This window comes from Corvus cornix, chromosome 12 (assembly GCF_000738735.6).
Source record: "Corvus cornix cornix isolate S_Up_H32 chromosome 12, ASM73873v5, whole genome shotgun sequence".
In the NCBI taxonomy this organism is placed as follows: domain Eukaryota; kingdom Metazoa; phylum Chordata; class Aves; order Passeriformes; family Corvidae; genus Corvus; species Corvus cornix.
This window is the reverse complement of record NC_046342.1, coordinates 5,970,479-5,987,694: the sequence shown is the minus strand read 5'-3', so window position 1 is coordinate 5,987,694 and position 17,216 is coordinate 5,970,479. Positions and strand designations below refer to the sequence as shown.

General features: G+C 41.4%; 1 protein-coding gene across 16 annotated transcripts in view; it reads left to right on the top strand.

Annotated features, from left to right (window-relative positions):
- POC1A (POC1 centriolar protein A) overlaps nt 1–17,216 on the top strand; it is an 89,851-nt gene that overhangs the window by 15,166 nt on the left and 57,469 nt on the right. For all 16 annotated transcript variants that reach the window (XR_002043456.3, XR_002043453.3, XR_002043458.3 and 13 more), the window contains exons 8-9: nt 2,945–3,013; nt 4,295–4,393. Coding sequence is in view for 1 of the 16 variants with exons in the window: in XM_010389975.2 (XP_010388277.1) it covers nt 2,945–3,013; nt 4,295–4,393 (168 nt within the window). In the remaining 15 variants the exon portion in view is untranslated. The remainder of the gene's footprint in view (nt 1–2,944; nt 3,014–4,294; nt 4,394–17,216) is intronic.

Below are 17,216 nucleotides of genomic sequence, written 5' to 3'. Positions count from 1 at the left end.
AAGGCTCTCTGGGACTTGCTTCTACCTTGCCTGGTACTCTTGAAGATGAGCTGAATATTGATTAGTGACCATGTTCTTCTCACTCAACAGTTTCAGCGGATCACTTGTTGCTTTCTTCTGCACTTTTCTTCAAAACTTCTGCAGCTCTCCCAGTGTCACCTAAGCTGCTGTTAAAATTTCAAACGCTACTGGACGTTCACAAAAACTTGGCAGTCCTCATGTTGACCCGCTGAGGATTAAATAGAAATGTTTCTTACCACTAACTTGGTGTATGTCATTGCCCAACCCCTTCTTCCTGCAGCTTGCTGTCTAGTCTAAGGCAAGAAGCTGCAGGAGTTTGGGGATTGGTGCTAGCAGCTTGTGTGGAACACCCTGGACAATAGGGGTGCAGACTGGAAATTCTGAACCTCCAGGAAATACTAACAGAAAGCTATTTGATCCTGGTACAGAAAGAGGAGCTGAGTGATCCCGTAGAAGGTTGCTGCATCCCACAAGTTCTAGTTATGTGGGAAATAAGCTTAAAATTCACTCTGCTACTTCTATAGATGAATATGTAACTGCTACTTTTTGATACTTTTAATGCAAGCAGTAAGTTAAAAGAGGGGGGAAAATGAAAATCTGAATTCTTCAGTCTCCAATCTCATGCCTGTTATCCAGAACTTCATCTGAAATCTGTTGGATTTCTGCTGTGCTTACCTGGAACAAATGGAAGTTAGGCTGTGTCTAATAACTGGCAAGTGTAGCTTTTTATTTTTGTTTGGTGTGTTAATATTAAATTGCAGGGGTATTTGGCAAACTCTTATTTGTATGTTGCTATAGCAAACCTGTTGTTTCTTGGAAGAGTTCTGTAAGTGTATGTAGCAAGAGTACTTTTCACTTAATTTATGTCAACAAATCTGTAGAGGATGTTGCGTCCGTTGACTTGTTTGTTCCCTTTCTTTCAATTTATAAAGGCACTTTTGGTCTTTGATATAATTTTCTATTTCAGGAAGAATATGTTCTGTTGAACTTTTTTTCTCTTCAGAATGCCATGACTTTGGAGTCAGTTCATTGCCTGTTTTGATGTGATTTGTGTTGCACTAGATTTTGTCTAAATACACTGAAATATTTACACTGATAGAAATATTTTTAGGAAACTCTGCTCCTTTCCAGTGTTCCCTACTTGTGCTTTTTCCTGAACACTTTGTCTTAATATTTTTTCTGCCCTCCTAACTCTGACTGGTTTATTATAGTCCAAGAGCAGCTTCTGTATGCTCACCTCTGTTATCTTGGAGCAATATTCACCACTGCAATTTTCTGGCTGTGGAGTTGTTTCTGCCCTTTCTTACTGCTTATTTGTCTTTTGCTTTTGCATTTTTTTTTTAGAGCCTCCACTCCTGACATGTGATTAGAGAGCTGAACACCGGGGTAGGTGGGTGGGAATAAAGGGAGAGGCACACTTTGTCGCAGCTGATTGATGGCAGTGTCTTTGGTCTGAAATATCTACCCTAGTTATTGCTGTGTCAGGTGAACGAGCTTAGTCACACCGCTGACTGCGCGTGCGGTTTGGAATTGCTGCTGCTGGATCATTCCTGGCAAGTTCTCTCTAGTGAGGTGTTGCTATGAGAAGGCCTCAAAACATTTTGAAATCACTGCATGTGGAATGATAATATGGAAATACCTTAATGTGTTTGAAGGATGTTAAAACTCTTCACACTGGGAGTGAGCACAGCAAGGCTCTGGTTTTGCTGGCATAACCTTGTGCCAGCATGTTGGAAGCCCACAGGACTTTGGGGCACAGGTTGCAGTGAGAGCTGGGTGCTTATCTCAGATGCAATCTTTGGGTATTTGTCTATCTTCAGGATTTATTATGTTGAGTTCACTTTTATGAAGGAGGCAAAGAAAGGATGTGAGGTTTCTATGTGATGTCCATTGGGAAGATGTGGACTCAGAACTGTGTCTCCTTCCAACTTGATACAGGGTGAGGAGAAGCTTCTTAATTGCCTTCTGAGATACATGATCTTACTTGAAAGAGGGTAACTGCTTCTGTCAGGAGGTGTATGGTCATGTGGGGGTTGTGGCTTTTCTGGTTGAGTTTTTGGTGTTTGATTTTGGTGTTTCCTCCCAACCCTCCCCAGCCTGTCAGCTCCATAGGCAGCTTCTGGAAGTTCTCATTCTGAGCTCTGTCCGTGTTGGTGAACAGTCTGCAGAGGAATGTGTTCAGCAGCTGACACAAAACTCCACGATCTGGGTGCTCAGCTGTTTACTCTGAGCAGAACAGTTTGTCTGTTGTGCCTGGGCTCGAACACACATAACAATTCCTCATCTCTAGTTCCAGCTTGGAGTGCCTGTCTCAGCCTTCCCATGTGCATCTTCCTGTGTGCTTGCAGGAAGGTTGAAAACACACTAAAGTAGATGTGTGGTGTGGAAGGTGTGCTGTAGCACTCAGAAACATTTAAAGCCTCTCAGAACTGACTGCTGTAAGCATGAGGCTTCTTCAAAATGCAAGTGCTGTGCAGAGGTGATCCTGGATGCATTAACTCTGGCATCTCTCTTATCAGACTACTAAGAGAAAAGCCGTTTAAGCCAGCCTACTATAAAAAAACCTCATAATTTCAACACTTTTAATAAGTGAACAGGAGTTTTAGAAATTTCTAATTCTATAGTGAAGAGGGAATGTTTGAGGGGAACAAGAAAAAGCCTGGTGCTGTAAAAATCGGTTTGTTCCTGTCTGTGCCATGGATATTGAAAAGTGGGTGTCTTAAAGACTCAAAAGTGTGGGAAATGGTAAGTGCCACAAGCTTAGCATGTTAATTATGGCCCATTTACCTGACAGGTAAGAGCTTTTCAAATTTTGCCTTTAGATTACTGATGTCAAATGATAAATACCTGTAATGAATGGAACTTTGTAAAACTTTGTTTCCTTTTATCTTCTTTTAAACCTATCTTTTAAATGTGTTTGTAGGGACCAGCCACCTGTGTAGCGTTTTCAAGAGATGGAGACTTCTTTGCTTCTGGAGGTTCTGATGAACAGGTATCTGATTCCTTTCTGAGTTATAATCCAGATTCACATTTCTTTAAAAGCTGCTGCTTTTTGTTCTCTGTTGTCAATGGGAAAAGCAAAAGTGTACTCTGTATGTCTGGACCATGCTGAAGTGACTTGCTGTTGTGTTAACAACATCTCTGGAGGTCAAACCCAACTTTTTGGTGGTAATTTAAGACATGTAGCCTTCCAAGAAACTCACACTCAATTACCAAACTGCAAACAGGCCCGTTGCACAAGCCTGTGCTGCAAATATGTCCTGGTTTTAACACAGTGTGAGTTGCCCTGCTGAAGACACTGACAGACTTCAGCCCAAAGCAGTGGTCTGAGTAAGGATCCACTTTTCTGTCATCATTCCTCAATGAGCTGTGTTGCATTGCTCTTAATCCCCAGGTTGGACCAGGTGGCAATGCCCATCTTTAACAGCACCTTTGCTAGCTGTGAAGAGACAGATTTGTCTATTCACAAAGAACATCACTTTTTCCCCTGTTGCACAATGGAATGGCCTTGTTGGTTAACCATGCAACTGTGAAAGAAAATTGCTTTTATTTCATGCAAAGCAGTGGTGAAAATTTGTAAATGAAAAATGAATGCTCTTTTTGATAACCAAATGAACTGTTTTGTTTCTTGGGTGTCTTTTAGACCTCTGAAATCGTTGATTGGATTGCTCTTTACTTTTTTAGACTTGTAGAGTCACTGCTAAGGGGTTTAATCCCTAGATTTCCTCTTTATATGTTGAAGTGATTTATGTGTTAGAGGCCTCTTTTCTGAAATCAGTACTGGGTTATGCAGAGCAGAGGCCTATAGGTGGGATTTAAGTTTGATATCCAGCTGACAAACTAGCTTAAGATCTCTAATGCTGGTCTTAGTACTAACTCTCCTTTTCCTCTGAATGAGTCTCATGATAAATGAGTGACTGGTTGGTTGGAGCGTGGCTGATAAATGTCATAATGCTGAGCATGGTATTTTAAAATATTTGTGGTTTAATGGTGTATTCTTTGTGTTGCTTTGAAGTTCTCTTGGTCATTCTAGTTTAATGATGTTCTTGACCCAAAGGATGTTGAAAGAGGTCACTTATCCATTGAGAACTCAGTTGAGCTGGGTCTGTATTCAGTAGCGTATTTACAGACAACATCCTTAATCTAAGCAATGGCAAAGCTCTTCTAGGGAAACTTTGTGTGGATCTGCTGACTTTTCTCTGAAGGGTTGAAAAAATTGACCTATAAGCAAACTTAGATAGAAAATTTTAATGCAGTTAACTTTCTTCTGCAGGTGATGGTGTGGAAGACTAACTTTGATGCAGCTGATTATGGTGATGCAGTGAAACCCCAGAAATATGGCAGCAGTGTGGATGTGACCCATGGCACTGGGGTAGGTCAGAGACCAGTAATTGTGGAGAGTTCCTTTTCAGTACGCTTTGTGCAGCTTGAGAGTGTGTGACTCAGTGACTGAATCCTTCCCTGCTATTTATTTGAGCTGCAAGATACCTGTTTTTTAACTAACCTTGTATTATTTGTTTTTGTTTAACTGTACTTACTTCATAGGGTAATGATGTATAATGATCTTAAAAGGAAGATAAACTTAGTGCGTGTATAGATGTGGTTTTTTAGTAACAACCCCTGTTTAACAATGTGTGGTTCATAATGACATGAATGATAGTTCACAAAAAAGAGCAGATGTTGAAAAAAAAAAGAGCAACATTTGAAGTTGGCTTTGCTAGCTGATATGAATCCTTCAGGCTGGTGTCAGTCCTGAAAATAGAATTCACAATACCTTTTCACTGACAGTCAGCAAAGACAAAAAAATATTGCTGTGTGTAGGTGTCACACATGACAAATAGGTGACATATTGTACTGGAGCTTCTTTCCTGAATACCTGGAGACATTAGTTCATATCTGTTCCCTGAATCATGTGTTGAGACCTCTGAGTTCTGACTGTACCTGAGGATAAATCCAGCAACTGAGTAATTCAGTGATGCACTGATCTAAGTGGAACTGATGTTTGCTGTTACAAAAGTGACCCTTTAAAGCTACTGCCCGTACAAGCTGTAATTTTTGTGATGATTCATTGAAACATCTTTGTTTTGTCTTGTCAGTCTCTGGATATTTTTGATACATTTGGGTGCACTTAACAGGATTCTGCTGTATGTTATTACCGTAGCTGGTTTTTGGTTAGTCTTGTTCAGCATGAGCTGTAAGCTGAAAGGCTCCTTGTGAATTGTGGGGTCTGTGCATAAGTGGCATTACCCCAGCTGAAGGGTAAACTTTTAGCCAACATCTCTTGCTCTGAGGCAGTGTCTTTGACCATATCAGTTTAGATCTTTACTGGGGTACTGATGTTACGTTATCTCTCAAAAACAGTGGTGTTTTTATTTCATATGACTTCAGTCCATTGCTGGAGATACTGGAATAGCCGTAATGTTTTGGGATGGACAAGATTTGAGTCTGCAGCTCTAAGCCTGATGCCCTACTATGTGGAGTGCTGTGTAAAGAAAGCAAACAAAACCAGAGGTTGGTTAGTGCTGGGTTAGTGGGAGAGCATGGGAGGAAGCAGTCACATAAGGAAGGAGGAGGTGAAAGTGTTTATTGATCCTTGGCTGGTTTTGGCTAAATCTGACTTCTTCCTTTTCCTCCCCTCCTGTGTTCTAACTCTAAAGTTATGCAGGCTATGAAACTATCAGTCCAATGACCTCTTTGTTTATTAGCCTGTTGAACTGGTCTAGCTTTGAACTCTATCTGTTTTAATTTAAAATATGGCACAGTGTAATACTGGGCTGAAATGCAGCAGAGGCAAATCCTTTCTGGGAGAAAAATACCTCTTTTGGTTTGTAACATGCCAATGAATGGCTTAAATAATGTAGACAAGGTGTCAGCTAATGGGAGGTGATGGTAAATTCACCCTCTCCTGTGCTGCTGTTATTGCCAGAGCATATTATCCAGTAGTAATTTAAAGAAAGGAATAAAATGCCTGAGCTCTTCTAAAACTTAGTTCTTCATTATAAAACCTCTTAAGATGTCCATTGAAGGGAGCTGCTGAACAAATCCATAGAGCAATGACTAACCACCCTGAACATCTATCCCTCCAACAAAAACTATTCCCCTGTGGAAGAGGGTTTACCTGGCCAAACATCCAAGGGATGCTGCTGGGACCAGCTGTTTGTGTGCTACTGACAGGCAAATGTGTGTCATGTGCTGGTGGCTGACAAGGGTTTGCTCTTCTGATGCTCTGAGCCTGTAGGAAACAGGGCACTTTGTATTCTGAGGTGTAATGTGTTGGTTTGGACCAGGTGCTGTGTATTTGCAGAGGGAGAAGTGAGTCCATGCTCAATCATGCAGCAGAAACATACTTTGGTTTGGGGTCCTAAATTACTTCAAAGGAGTTTTTTTGAACTGCCACCCAAATGCAAGCTTTGGCTTGGGCATGCAGCATGGGAGCTGCAAAATATAGCTAGTACTATATCCTTGGATTAAATTAAATTAAATTAAAATTGCTAAAGTTAGGAGGAGAGGAATAAATAATGTCTTCTGAGAGCTTGTTTTGAATACCCTAGGTTAAGATTAAATTTAGAATTGATCTGAAATGTTCTTTGCTGTTAAAAAGAAACTGATATCTCTGAAAATGGCTTCGTTTGCTATTTTAAGTATAACCTGAGCATGAAAATCTTGGCTCCATAGTAACTTGTACACTCATGTCAGTCTCCTCTTGCCTTTCAACTGAATGTCATGTCTTGTATCTTTTAGAAATACATCATACTGGGCTCTTTAAGAGTACCATTGCTCCTACAACTCACTGCAAGACTTAAATTTCACTGTATTTTAATTTCTTTCTTTTTTAGAGCCAAATGCTTGCTTTTTTAATAGTGAATTGCTTATTTTGGTGGGTTTTGGGTAGTTGAGATAGTTATTTTTCCCGTCAAATTCAGACTTGAAGCTCCCACCTGCAGATCTTGATTTCATGCCAAGGTCACCTTTTCCTTCAATGAAAAGTGAACCTACTCCTTCTTTCTCTACTGCTGTGTTAGTGTGCCAGGATTCTGCCTATTGAATAATCCTGAGATTTTGCAGACATTTCAGGATTTAATTACATTTAAAATAGACATAGAGGTTATTATTTGGTTTTGGTACCCCTAAAATACATGAACACTATTCTTGACACATCTTGAACCTGTTTTCACCCTTAGGTCCATGAGAATATTTTTCCAAGGAGAGCTTATAATGCTGTGTAGCTGTATAATTTTTTTGTTAAGCATTGTGAAAGCACAGATATTAATGAAAACAGTGGCTGTGTAAAACCACTCAGTGCAGTATCTGGTTTCTCATGGAGAGAAGCTGACTAACATGCAAGAAAGAATAACTGAATACAGACATCAAAACTAGTTTGTCATCAAGTTGAATAGGAAGAAAAAACAATCCTAAATAAGCTGTGGCATAAGAGTCATGAAAAATTGTCAAGGTTGGTGAGCTTGAAAACAAACTCGCTCCAAACCAATTTTCACTTCCATAGGCAGAGGGAGACTGGAGGCTTTAGAAGATGCTGGTTTCTCAGGCAGTTGGGTCAAGTTCGGTATGAATCAGGGTATTGGACGTGTTTGTAACAATAGACATGAACTTCAAAGTTGCTCTGCCCACCTGCTTGTGTTTTCTGTAAATATAGGAGGCTTGGGTGATGCAGCTTGCTTTGAAAGTAGAACTGATCTGTGCAAGGACTAATGCAAATGAAAGAGAAGGACACCATGGGCAGGAGTTGCAGTCATGACTATGGTGTAAAAGCGTAGATGTAAAGGCGTGATAAGCCACTAAAGCTGTCAGAAGTGAGTTCTAAGTGTGTTAGCATAGATGTGAGACTGTAAATGTTAGATCAGAAGTAGTACCTCTGCAATAAATGCTTGCTCTTAAATTATAGGCTAACAATTGTTACTTTAAAGTGTTGCATAATCACCTTGAAACCCAAAGTTCAGGGCAAGCACTCCTGGTGTGTGCGGTGGGAAGCTGATGAGAAGAAATGAAGTCTTGCAGTCCTGTGCCTTGATCCTGTGAGTGTGCTTGCTTTGATCTAGAATCTAAAGGGTAAATTCATATTCTATGCTGCAGTATTAAGTGGTGAGGACTTAAAGGAAAATCAGAATGAGAGGTATGGACTTTGCATGTGATTTCAAAAATACAGGCTCTTGCGCTTGTCTGGGGTCAGTAACGGTAAGCATTTGGGTCTGTCTGGGTGAAGAGTTGTGCAGGATCAGATCAGAGGACGTGTTCACTGTTCTGATAAGTTGTGAAAACGTTCCTCATATGATCTATTTTTTCCAGAGAGGGCAGATAATGTGTTTTATTTTGGGGGTTTGGTGGTGGATTATTTTTTTTTACAAGTACAAGGAAGGCTTTGCATGTGTGGTTACAGCTGACATGAGTGTGCATGAACACTTGTTTTATTATGGGACAGATTTGCTGCTGTTGTTGGCTAATTCTGGGAAGGCTGTGCTTGGTCAAATGTCACAGCAATGCTGAATGGTTGATGTCACGTGGATGGTTAGAAAGTGCTTGGGTGTTTAGATAAACACTGAAAATTGTGAATAAAAGCATTGTAGTATAAGCTAAGTGGGTAAACTGTTTTTCTGTGAAATATTATGGAAAATAGGAAATATGCATTGGTATAGAGATTTTTTGCTCAGGTTTAAACATAAACCTTCTGCAGGCATGTTGTAACTCTGTGTGAAATATTACTTTGCAAAGGAGGAGGCTGATGAGGAGACTTTAGCCTCAGCCTCTGCACATGGCTTTCTAATGAAAAATACCTTAAAACTTGCTTGTGCTGAGGTACCTCAGAAGCAAAGCTGTCTTCAACTGGAGGCGTGAGGGCTTCAGCCCAAAAGGCAGTGAAATGCACAGGCTGTGTGTGTGGTCTGCTTATCTCAAACTAGGAGTATCCTGGCGAGAGGTAAGAGCTACAGCAGAACACAAGCTTACAGGTGATGGGGAAATGTTTCTCCTGTCACTGCAGCTGTAAATTCTGCAACCACAGAACTTGAATATATGAATATATGAAAAGTTAAATTTTCAGCTCCTGGTAGGATTCTGAGACCTGCTCACATAAGTGGATGTGCAGACAGACTCAAAAAGAGGTAATCCCTTAGTGGGGCAATTTGGGAGACATGGGCAGAAGTGAGAACTGTCCTCTGACATTCTCTTGCCAAGAAGTCTTTCAGCTCTTGTGAAATTCAGGAGCACAAACGTCTTACATAGCCTTAGCTCCTATGAAGTTAAATGGCACTCACTTGTGGAGATACCAGATTTGTAGGCATAGCTCATCTTCACAAAGAGAGGCTTGGTAAGAGCAGAACTTCAGCAGAAAGGACTTTGAAACAAGTAGCCTGTGACTCTTCAAATGTGTCTTTCGGCTAAGATGGACATTTAGGCTCTTTTGACACTGCTGGGTTTAGAGCTTTCTCCAGGCCTTGGGCTGTGCTTATTTCTTCAAGGGTAAATTTTCCAAAATAGTCCTGTGGGATAGGATTGGAGGCAAATTCCAGAAAACGTGATCTGATCATAAAGTTTTCTGAGGCCCATAACTGAATGTCCAGAGCTGACTCCACCTCTCTCCTTTGCTGGTTGGGTTTGTGTGGTGACCTCGGGTGCCTCCTGTGCTCAGCCCATGGTCTCGTGCTGACTGCAGCAGTTCATCCTGTCAGCCTGTCCTTGTGTAAACAAATTCCTTCTGAATTACTCATAGGCCAGATGTGCCTCTTTTTTTGACCTTTTGGCTTCCAAATTGGTAACTATCTAATTTTGGCACTTGTTAATGCTTACAAATCCTGTTATACCTTTTTTTTTAACTTGTTGTGAAATTCCTTCCTGGGAATCAGTTTCATTGCATAGAGCTGCAGCTCTTTGCGATGGGATGTGAACGTGGGTTTTTGTTTGCACCTTCTCCACCCCCTTCTGTTTATTTAATTTTAAGCATTGTAAGGGAGGCATCCTGTATTCAAGAGCAGGGATCCAGCCTTCAGCCTACAGCGAGGATGTAGTCTGCAAAGTGATTATTTTTCCTGATCTACTGTCACCTTACTTTTTGGAGGATTCCCACTCTAGGAAGCTTTAGTCTGGTGCACAATTGCCTTCCTCCTGGAATAGGTAGGTAGATTATTTACTTAAAAGAACAACAGTGTGATGAGTACTCCAGATGTTTCCACTGTTCTCTATCCTACTTGACTGTCTAAGCGGAAACTTCGTAGGGATGAGCTGGAGTCTTGCTCTGATTGATCATGGGAGCTCTTCTGTACATCCTTCCCAAGCAGGGTGGTTGCAGGTGGTTACCCATAGCTGCCTCTCCTTTTATTGAAAGAAGCCCACTTGCCCAAGCCTGTTTTGAGGTGTGGTCTTGTGATTGTTTTGTGAGGGGACAGATGTTCAACAGGAACAGAGAAAAAGAGATTGAGAGCAGCCCTGAAGAGAAAGACTTGAGGATGCTGGTTGACAAGAAGCTTGACATGACCTAGCAGTGGGTCACTTGCAGCCCAGAAGGCCAAACGTGTCTTGGGCTGCATCCAAAGCCCCATGGGCAGCAGGTTGAGGGAGTTAATTCTGCCCCTCTGCTCTGCTCAGGTGAGACCTCACCTGCAGTGCTGCCTTCAGCTCTGGGGCCCCAGCATGACAAAAATGTGTACCTGTTGGGGTGGGTCCAGAAGAGGCTATGAGGATGATCAGAGGGCTGGAGTACCTCTGCTGTGGAGACAGACTGAGAGAGTTGGGATTGTTTAGCCTGGAGAAGACTTCAGGGAGACCTTAGAGCCCCTTCTGGTACCTACTACAAGAAGAGCTGTAGAGGGTGTTTGGACAAGGGCATGGAGAGACAGGACAAGTGTCTTGGCGAAGGACGTGAGAGAGATGAAGAGGCAGCCCCCTCAGCTTGGCTTTCCAAGGGGCTCTGAATGACTGCAGCAACCTGCAAGAGCTTTGCCTGGTAGTGGATGGGAGCAGCTGTGCTGCTACAACTGTTTTCCCTTGTGTTCTGGTTTGACAGGATTTCTTGCAGAAATAAGAGGATCAGCTTTTAATTTCTGTCATCTTACAGTGAATAGATTTGTTCTTAGACTCTGGAACAATAAGGCAAGTCCTGACAAGTCATTATTGGTCAGAATAAAAATTGCCTTTTAAGTTCAGCATCTCAGGCTAATTAATGTAAATTCTCCCACTTAGGTTGCTGCTGTATGTGGCTTGTTTTAATGCTTGACTCATAATTCAAAGAAATGAGATGGAGGCAAGATTTTAAAGTTTTTTTTCAAGTTGCAGTTCTGTGCCAGCTTGAAGATGGATGAAATTAGCTTAAGCTTTAAAAGTTTCTAAGATCTCAAACTTTTCTGCTAAAATTCAAACTTCAAGAGTAATAACAAGTGCGTGTCTGTGTCTGCATTTACATATACATGGCATGCATTTTTATACATGTATATAAGTAACAAAGTAGGCATGCACAAGATTTGTATGTTACACGGGGTATATTTACTCAATTCAGTGGAAAAAGGCAATTTATTCTGATGAAGGGAATAAGCTGGAAGCTGTTGTTCCCACTTCAGGAGATCACTGTTTGTCTTGCCTTGGAGGCTGATGCTTTTGGTGTAAAAGAACCTGTAGCTGGACAACCCAAGGTTGAGAATAAACACTTTTTTCCGATGTTTGGCTGCCTTTTCTTGGGAGTTTTTCTCCAAAAAACGGGACCAGAAAGAAGTAGTTCAATTCTTGGTGACATTTCTTACCAATGGTTTTCATACTTACGTTTTTGTTCCTATCATGGCTTGTTTCCACATAAGAGCATTCCTTTGAAATTTTTATTGTTCTTATTCTCCAGGAGCAATGTTAGACAGTTGAGCATCACCTGTGCAACAAAGCTTAATTATTCCATACTGAATTCTGGAAGACCTCTTCCTGTTTCCTAAAGAAACGCTAGGGCTGATGGGAGGGGAAAATTGGTTAAGGGAGATAAAAGGCCTAAGCCAAGCAGGAAACACAAATCTAAAATGTTGAAGGCCACCCTGAGCTTTTCCTTCTCAAGAAATGTAGACTTGCTTTATTTTTTTTTAAGAATTGGTAGTCATTAAGTTTCTTCTGTCACTGGGCTTTCAATGTCTGGCATTACTATTTCTCATTTCGCTCTTCACATGAATACCATTTGTGTTTTTGGAAATGCAATATGTGCCAAACTCCCATTTGTCTTCAGTGTTGCCTTGAAACTGAGGGTACTACTGTCTGTCCTGGTTTAAAAGTGACACTTACAGACTATAGGGGTAAGTAGACTGGACCAACAGACAGTGAACCACAGAGCAAGGTCACTGAAACATGGGAGTGGAACAGCTTTTCCCTTCTGGTGAGGACCATTTCTTGTCTGGAGATTGCCAGACAGGGTCCACTTGCAGAGATAGGATACTGGTGTTTCTGCAAGCAAATCCAAATTTCAGTCCTAGTCCTTCCTTTTCTGTATGGACAGGCTGTTTTGTACATTTTTGAGTACCTTAGCTGGCCACTAGCTCTTCCCTGTTCCTGTCCTCCCGGGCATTTTGGTCAGCAGAGCTGGATGCTCTGATGCTGTATCACTTAAAATACACAAGCCTGCTTCATCCGCCTCCTTCTGCCAGTGCTTCACTTAGGCTTTGGCACAAGAGTGCCTTGGGATTTAAATGGGTTTGAGATGTCCCTAGTAACTCTTATTTCTTCCTGAGTTTATCAGAAAGTTAATCTTTATTAGCCTATGGTGAAACATGGCTGTTACAGTAGAGCTGCCAAATTTTACTGGCTTTTATTAACACCAATAGGGAGGAGGGTTCTGCGTAAATAATTGCATCAAACCCAATATACCTTTTGTCTGAAGCAAAAATAAAAGGTAAGTAATGTTCTTTTCACTTCCCTTCCCCTTTCTTTCTCTCCCTCCCAAATTCCCTTCATTATTACAGTTTGAATTCTGACATAAGAGTTGAGCACAGATAAATGGTCATATACATTGTTTCACAAAGCTAATTTAACTTGTATTCTAAATTGAGTTGTTACTCTATGCTGGTCTGGACAGTAGATGTAGAGTAATGCAAGTTTTGAAGAATGTGATTGCTCCAGAAATTTCAGTACTGCCTTGAAGAGGGGATGCTTTTCCAGACCAGAGAAATGTGCTCGTGCTCAGTCAATGATATTTTGTGTGCAGCAGGGAAAACTGAGGTTACGTCTCAGCTTTTCATGAGCCCTCCCATCTAGCATGGTGTACTCCATCTGACCTTCCTGTGGAGCTTACCTTGAAGCTGACATGCTTCCACTGGATGTCACTGTTGCTCTTCTGGAGCACGTTTAAAGTATCTCTTTACCTGTGGTGAAAATGACTCCTCAGAGCAGACTTTTAAAGATATTTCTCTCTTCTTTGGATTAGTAGAATTAGGGTCCAGATGAACTGTGTACGCCACCTTTGGGGGTTTTTAGGGGAATTTTTTCAGCTAAGATAGTGAATTTGATTGCTCTAGGGAATTTTAATATATTGAAGATCTGTGTTGAACTGAACACATTGGATGTATGTGTTGCTTAAGGGGTGTGCTGTCTTTCTAGATACTTGAAAATTAATTCTTGGCAGCATCATACTGTCTTAAAAAAAACCTCACCAAATCACAAAACCCTCAAAAGAGTAAATACACTGTGTTAATTAACTGAAAGGGACTTAAAGGTGGAGCTGAACCTACCCCCTTCACACCATTCAGTTCTTCCCATCCAGTAGAGAGAGGTGAGGAGAAGGGAAAAGAAATATTTCCTTTGGACTGAATTATAAGAATCCTACATTTTATTAGTAGGTGTAAAACTGAGGTAGGTGGTTTGTATCAATATGTCTCCTGAGGATCACCATTTAAGAAGTAAAACGGCATTTTTTAGTCGTCTCTTGCAGTTTGCAATGGCTGCACATGTGTTGTGTAGTTCATACCTGCCCCCCACCCCCTGATCAGCACTGTAATTATGGCCAGGATGCTGTTTAGCCAGAACAATTTTCATAAGAGGCTCAGTAAGAGACCTCTGGAATGAAGGCTGATTAATTTTCCCCTTCCCCCAAGTAGTTGCCTTGTGCTGTCTTTAAGTGGTTGCTATAAATAAATCACTTCTGTTTTCCTTTTGTCACTGAGAGCTGTATTGTATTCTGAAACTGCTCATCTCTTCTTCCTTTAATGTTCAGCTGCTCCTTGCTCTACTCCCAGTGCTTAATACGCAGATGTTGTAATAAGATATTTAATGGCAAAGACATTTGTTTGGTTGTGCCAAATAAATCGCGCACTTGAACTCTGAAATGAATTAAACCTCTGCAGCAGTGCCATTGTTTCTGGTGCCTGTCCCCAGGATTCAGCTGGCACTTTACCCACAGGTGAGTCAGATGAGAGCACAGGTGTCTCTGCCTGTAATTATGATGGTCATTGGTACTGAAACTGACACAATTATGTATTTTTGCGATGTTTTTCTAAATCTGTTAGAATTTAAATCCCTGGTGGCTGGCTCACCACATGATATAGATTGTCATAGGAGAAGGGTGTCTGTAGTTTGGTCTCTAAGGGTTTTCTTGTTCATTCTTGGGAACAGCAGCTGATTTAGTCTGCTTTTACAGCATTTGATAATGTTTCAGTGTGGAGGCGATTTGGTTCTTCCTCAGCTGGGTACACACTTCCTAGAACCGAATAGTCAAAGACCTTGGTCAGTTGGAAGCCTCCTTTTTGGAAGTCACTGCTGTGACCCACTGTCACAGTGTTTATTTCCTGGCTGGCTGTGTCCCTGGTTTAGACAGAGGCACTAACTCAGACCCTCATTGCTGGAGGCTGTAGCTATGTGTTATCTTGATGATGGTGAGCAGTAAGGAGCCTTTCAAGCAGCTGTGGTGTTTGAAATGGGACAGTATGCCATGTTGTCATGCTTCTGTTTTTAAATGTAGATATATTTCTATTCTTGGGGCTGTTGCCTTCAGGAGCCCCCATGGCCTTACTGGAGGTAGATTACTTGGCTTTTTGTGGGGGTGGTATGTAGCCTGTGAGGTGAGCAGCAGAATGTGGCATCTGACAGCTCTGGCTTCAGCTTGACATGATGAGGGACCATCTGACCCCTAAAGCATCAGTGTGGGACCATCTCTGCAGTATTGCCCTTGCCAGACTCCTAAACTTTGTGAACTGTAGCAAAGAGAATATAGACTCTGAGTTCAAACCCCCGAAGCTTTTTATGAAAAGCTGTCTGACATATGCTGTAAAGATAGATGGAGAAAATCTGTTGGTACAGTCATTTTTCTGCTCTGTGAGTCAGCTTGTTCTAATGGGTTTTGAAGAGGATAGCTCATCATTATTTGGGGTTTTTAAGTGCAGGTTGTATGCAGTGTTAGCTCACTCAAATTTCTGCTGTGCCATGATTGACTGGCCTGAAGTTACATTATCAACATAAGCTAGTCAGCCTTAAAATAGAAAGAAAATGTTTTTTCATGCTAGTTACCCATTGAAAAGCAGTGGTTTGTGGTTTTTGTTTGTTTTCACTTTTAAATTTAAGCAGCAAATAGCAGGTTTTTAAAACTGGATTGATCTCATCTCTGCAAGAACATATTTTAGTTGATAAAGTCACTGCATCGGTGAGCAATGTGTGGCTCTTGGGCTCCCTGCAGCACAGGAGTAGCTGGAGCGTGGCTCCCATGCTGAGGCAGATCTGTGTGACCTGAAGTGTGGGCTCTGTTGGCTGAGGGCTTGTAGATAATACAAATTATTCAAGCAGGTGGGAGGAAGGAAATTAGCAGAGGCTGGTGTGGCTGGTACCACCTGATACCCAGCTGCATCCCTGGCCTGTGGTGGAGCACAGTGATCCCTGTGGAGCAGTGGCTCTATGTGTCGTTTAAACCTTTCCCTTCTTTCCTGCTCCTTATGCAAAACTGGCCATGTGAAGCTTGGCTGGAGGAGGATGGTTTGATTGGCAGGGTCTGAAAGGATGGTCAGCTCCTACTAGCAATTAGTGGCCAGCAGCAAGGCATTCTCCTGTCAAAGCTGCTACTGCTGCAGCCTCTTTGTTCCTTTTCTTTTCCTCACCCCTTCCAGTCTCCACCTTCCCTAGGTACTCATATTTCTGCTCCTTGTACTACTTATTGCATATTTTGCCTGTGTGTTGAGCTGGATCTCAGCCTTGGGAGCCTTTCTGTGGCCTCAGTCAGTGGCTCCCCGCAGCACAAGGGGTTTTGTGTATATTTTTAAAATATATATATAATTTTTTGTACGCGTGTATGTATCTTCGTGATGTACTGAACAGTTTGGTGGTTAAAGTTATGTGAGCTGGTCTAAGGCCTTGTTGCAGTTTAGTTGCACATCTGCACACATCTGGCCTCAAATACAGAGAGGAACAGGTAGATCATTTCTGTGCTGGTGAGAAATGCATTCCTGCTGTTGCACAGGAGAGAAGAGACAGAGGCAAATCTTCATTTCTACTAGAAAAAGTACATGTGGAAGAACTTTTAGAGACTGTTTTTCAATCTGTCAGAATTCCTTGCCGCTTTGTTGGTTTGTAAACTTTATGTGAGTAATAAGTGCATGGGATGGAGCTGCGCCAGGCATTGGGCCACAGAGAAGTACGTTTTGAGAGCTGTGATCTTGGCTTGCGATTCAAATCTTGTCCATTAGTGTAAATTGAGAAACTGAAGTCTGCAGTTGCTTAACCAGTTGGCTACCTCCTTTAGTTAAACTTCTCTGAACTGCTTCTACTGGTAATAATGCAGATAAACAATGCAAATAGTGTTTGTTCTACAAGAAAGATACCGTTTTGAAAGAAAAGGAAACAAGAATAAGTTCTTTAGTAGAGATCTATTTGTGTTTTTCAAACTTAATTTATTCTGAATGCAATATTCAAGCTTGCATAACTAAAACAGTTGAAACTTCAAAGTAAACTTGTTCTTAATCTCGTTGGGGAGGAAAACCAGTTCAAGATATAAACAAAATTAAAATTACTAAATCAGAACAGTTCCAGTGCATATTGGAACTTCTTGCTTCTGCTGAACTTAACTATGGTACAATGTCTTTGCCTTCTTTCAACTACCAAACATGGAGAGAGGCTTTAACTTTACTGTTGGAGTGAAATAATGAGACTCCTCTGGGGTAGCTTACTTAATTCCTGTCATTGGGATGTAGTGCTTCCTTAAGCAGCTCCAGTAAGTCTTCATTTACCTGTAGTCTGTGCCTATG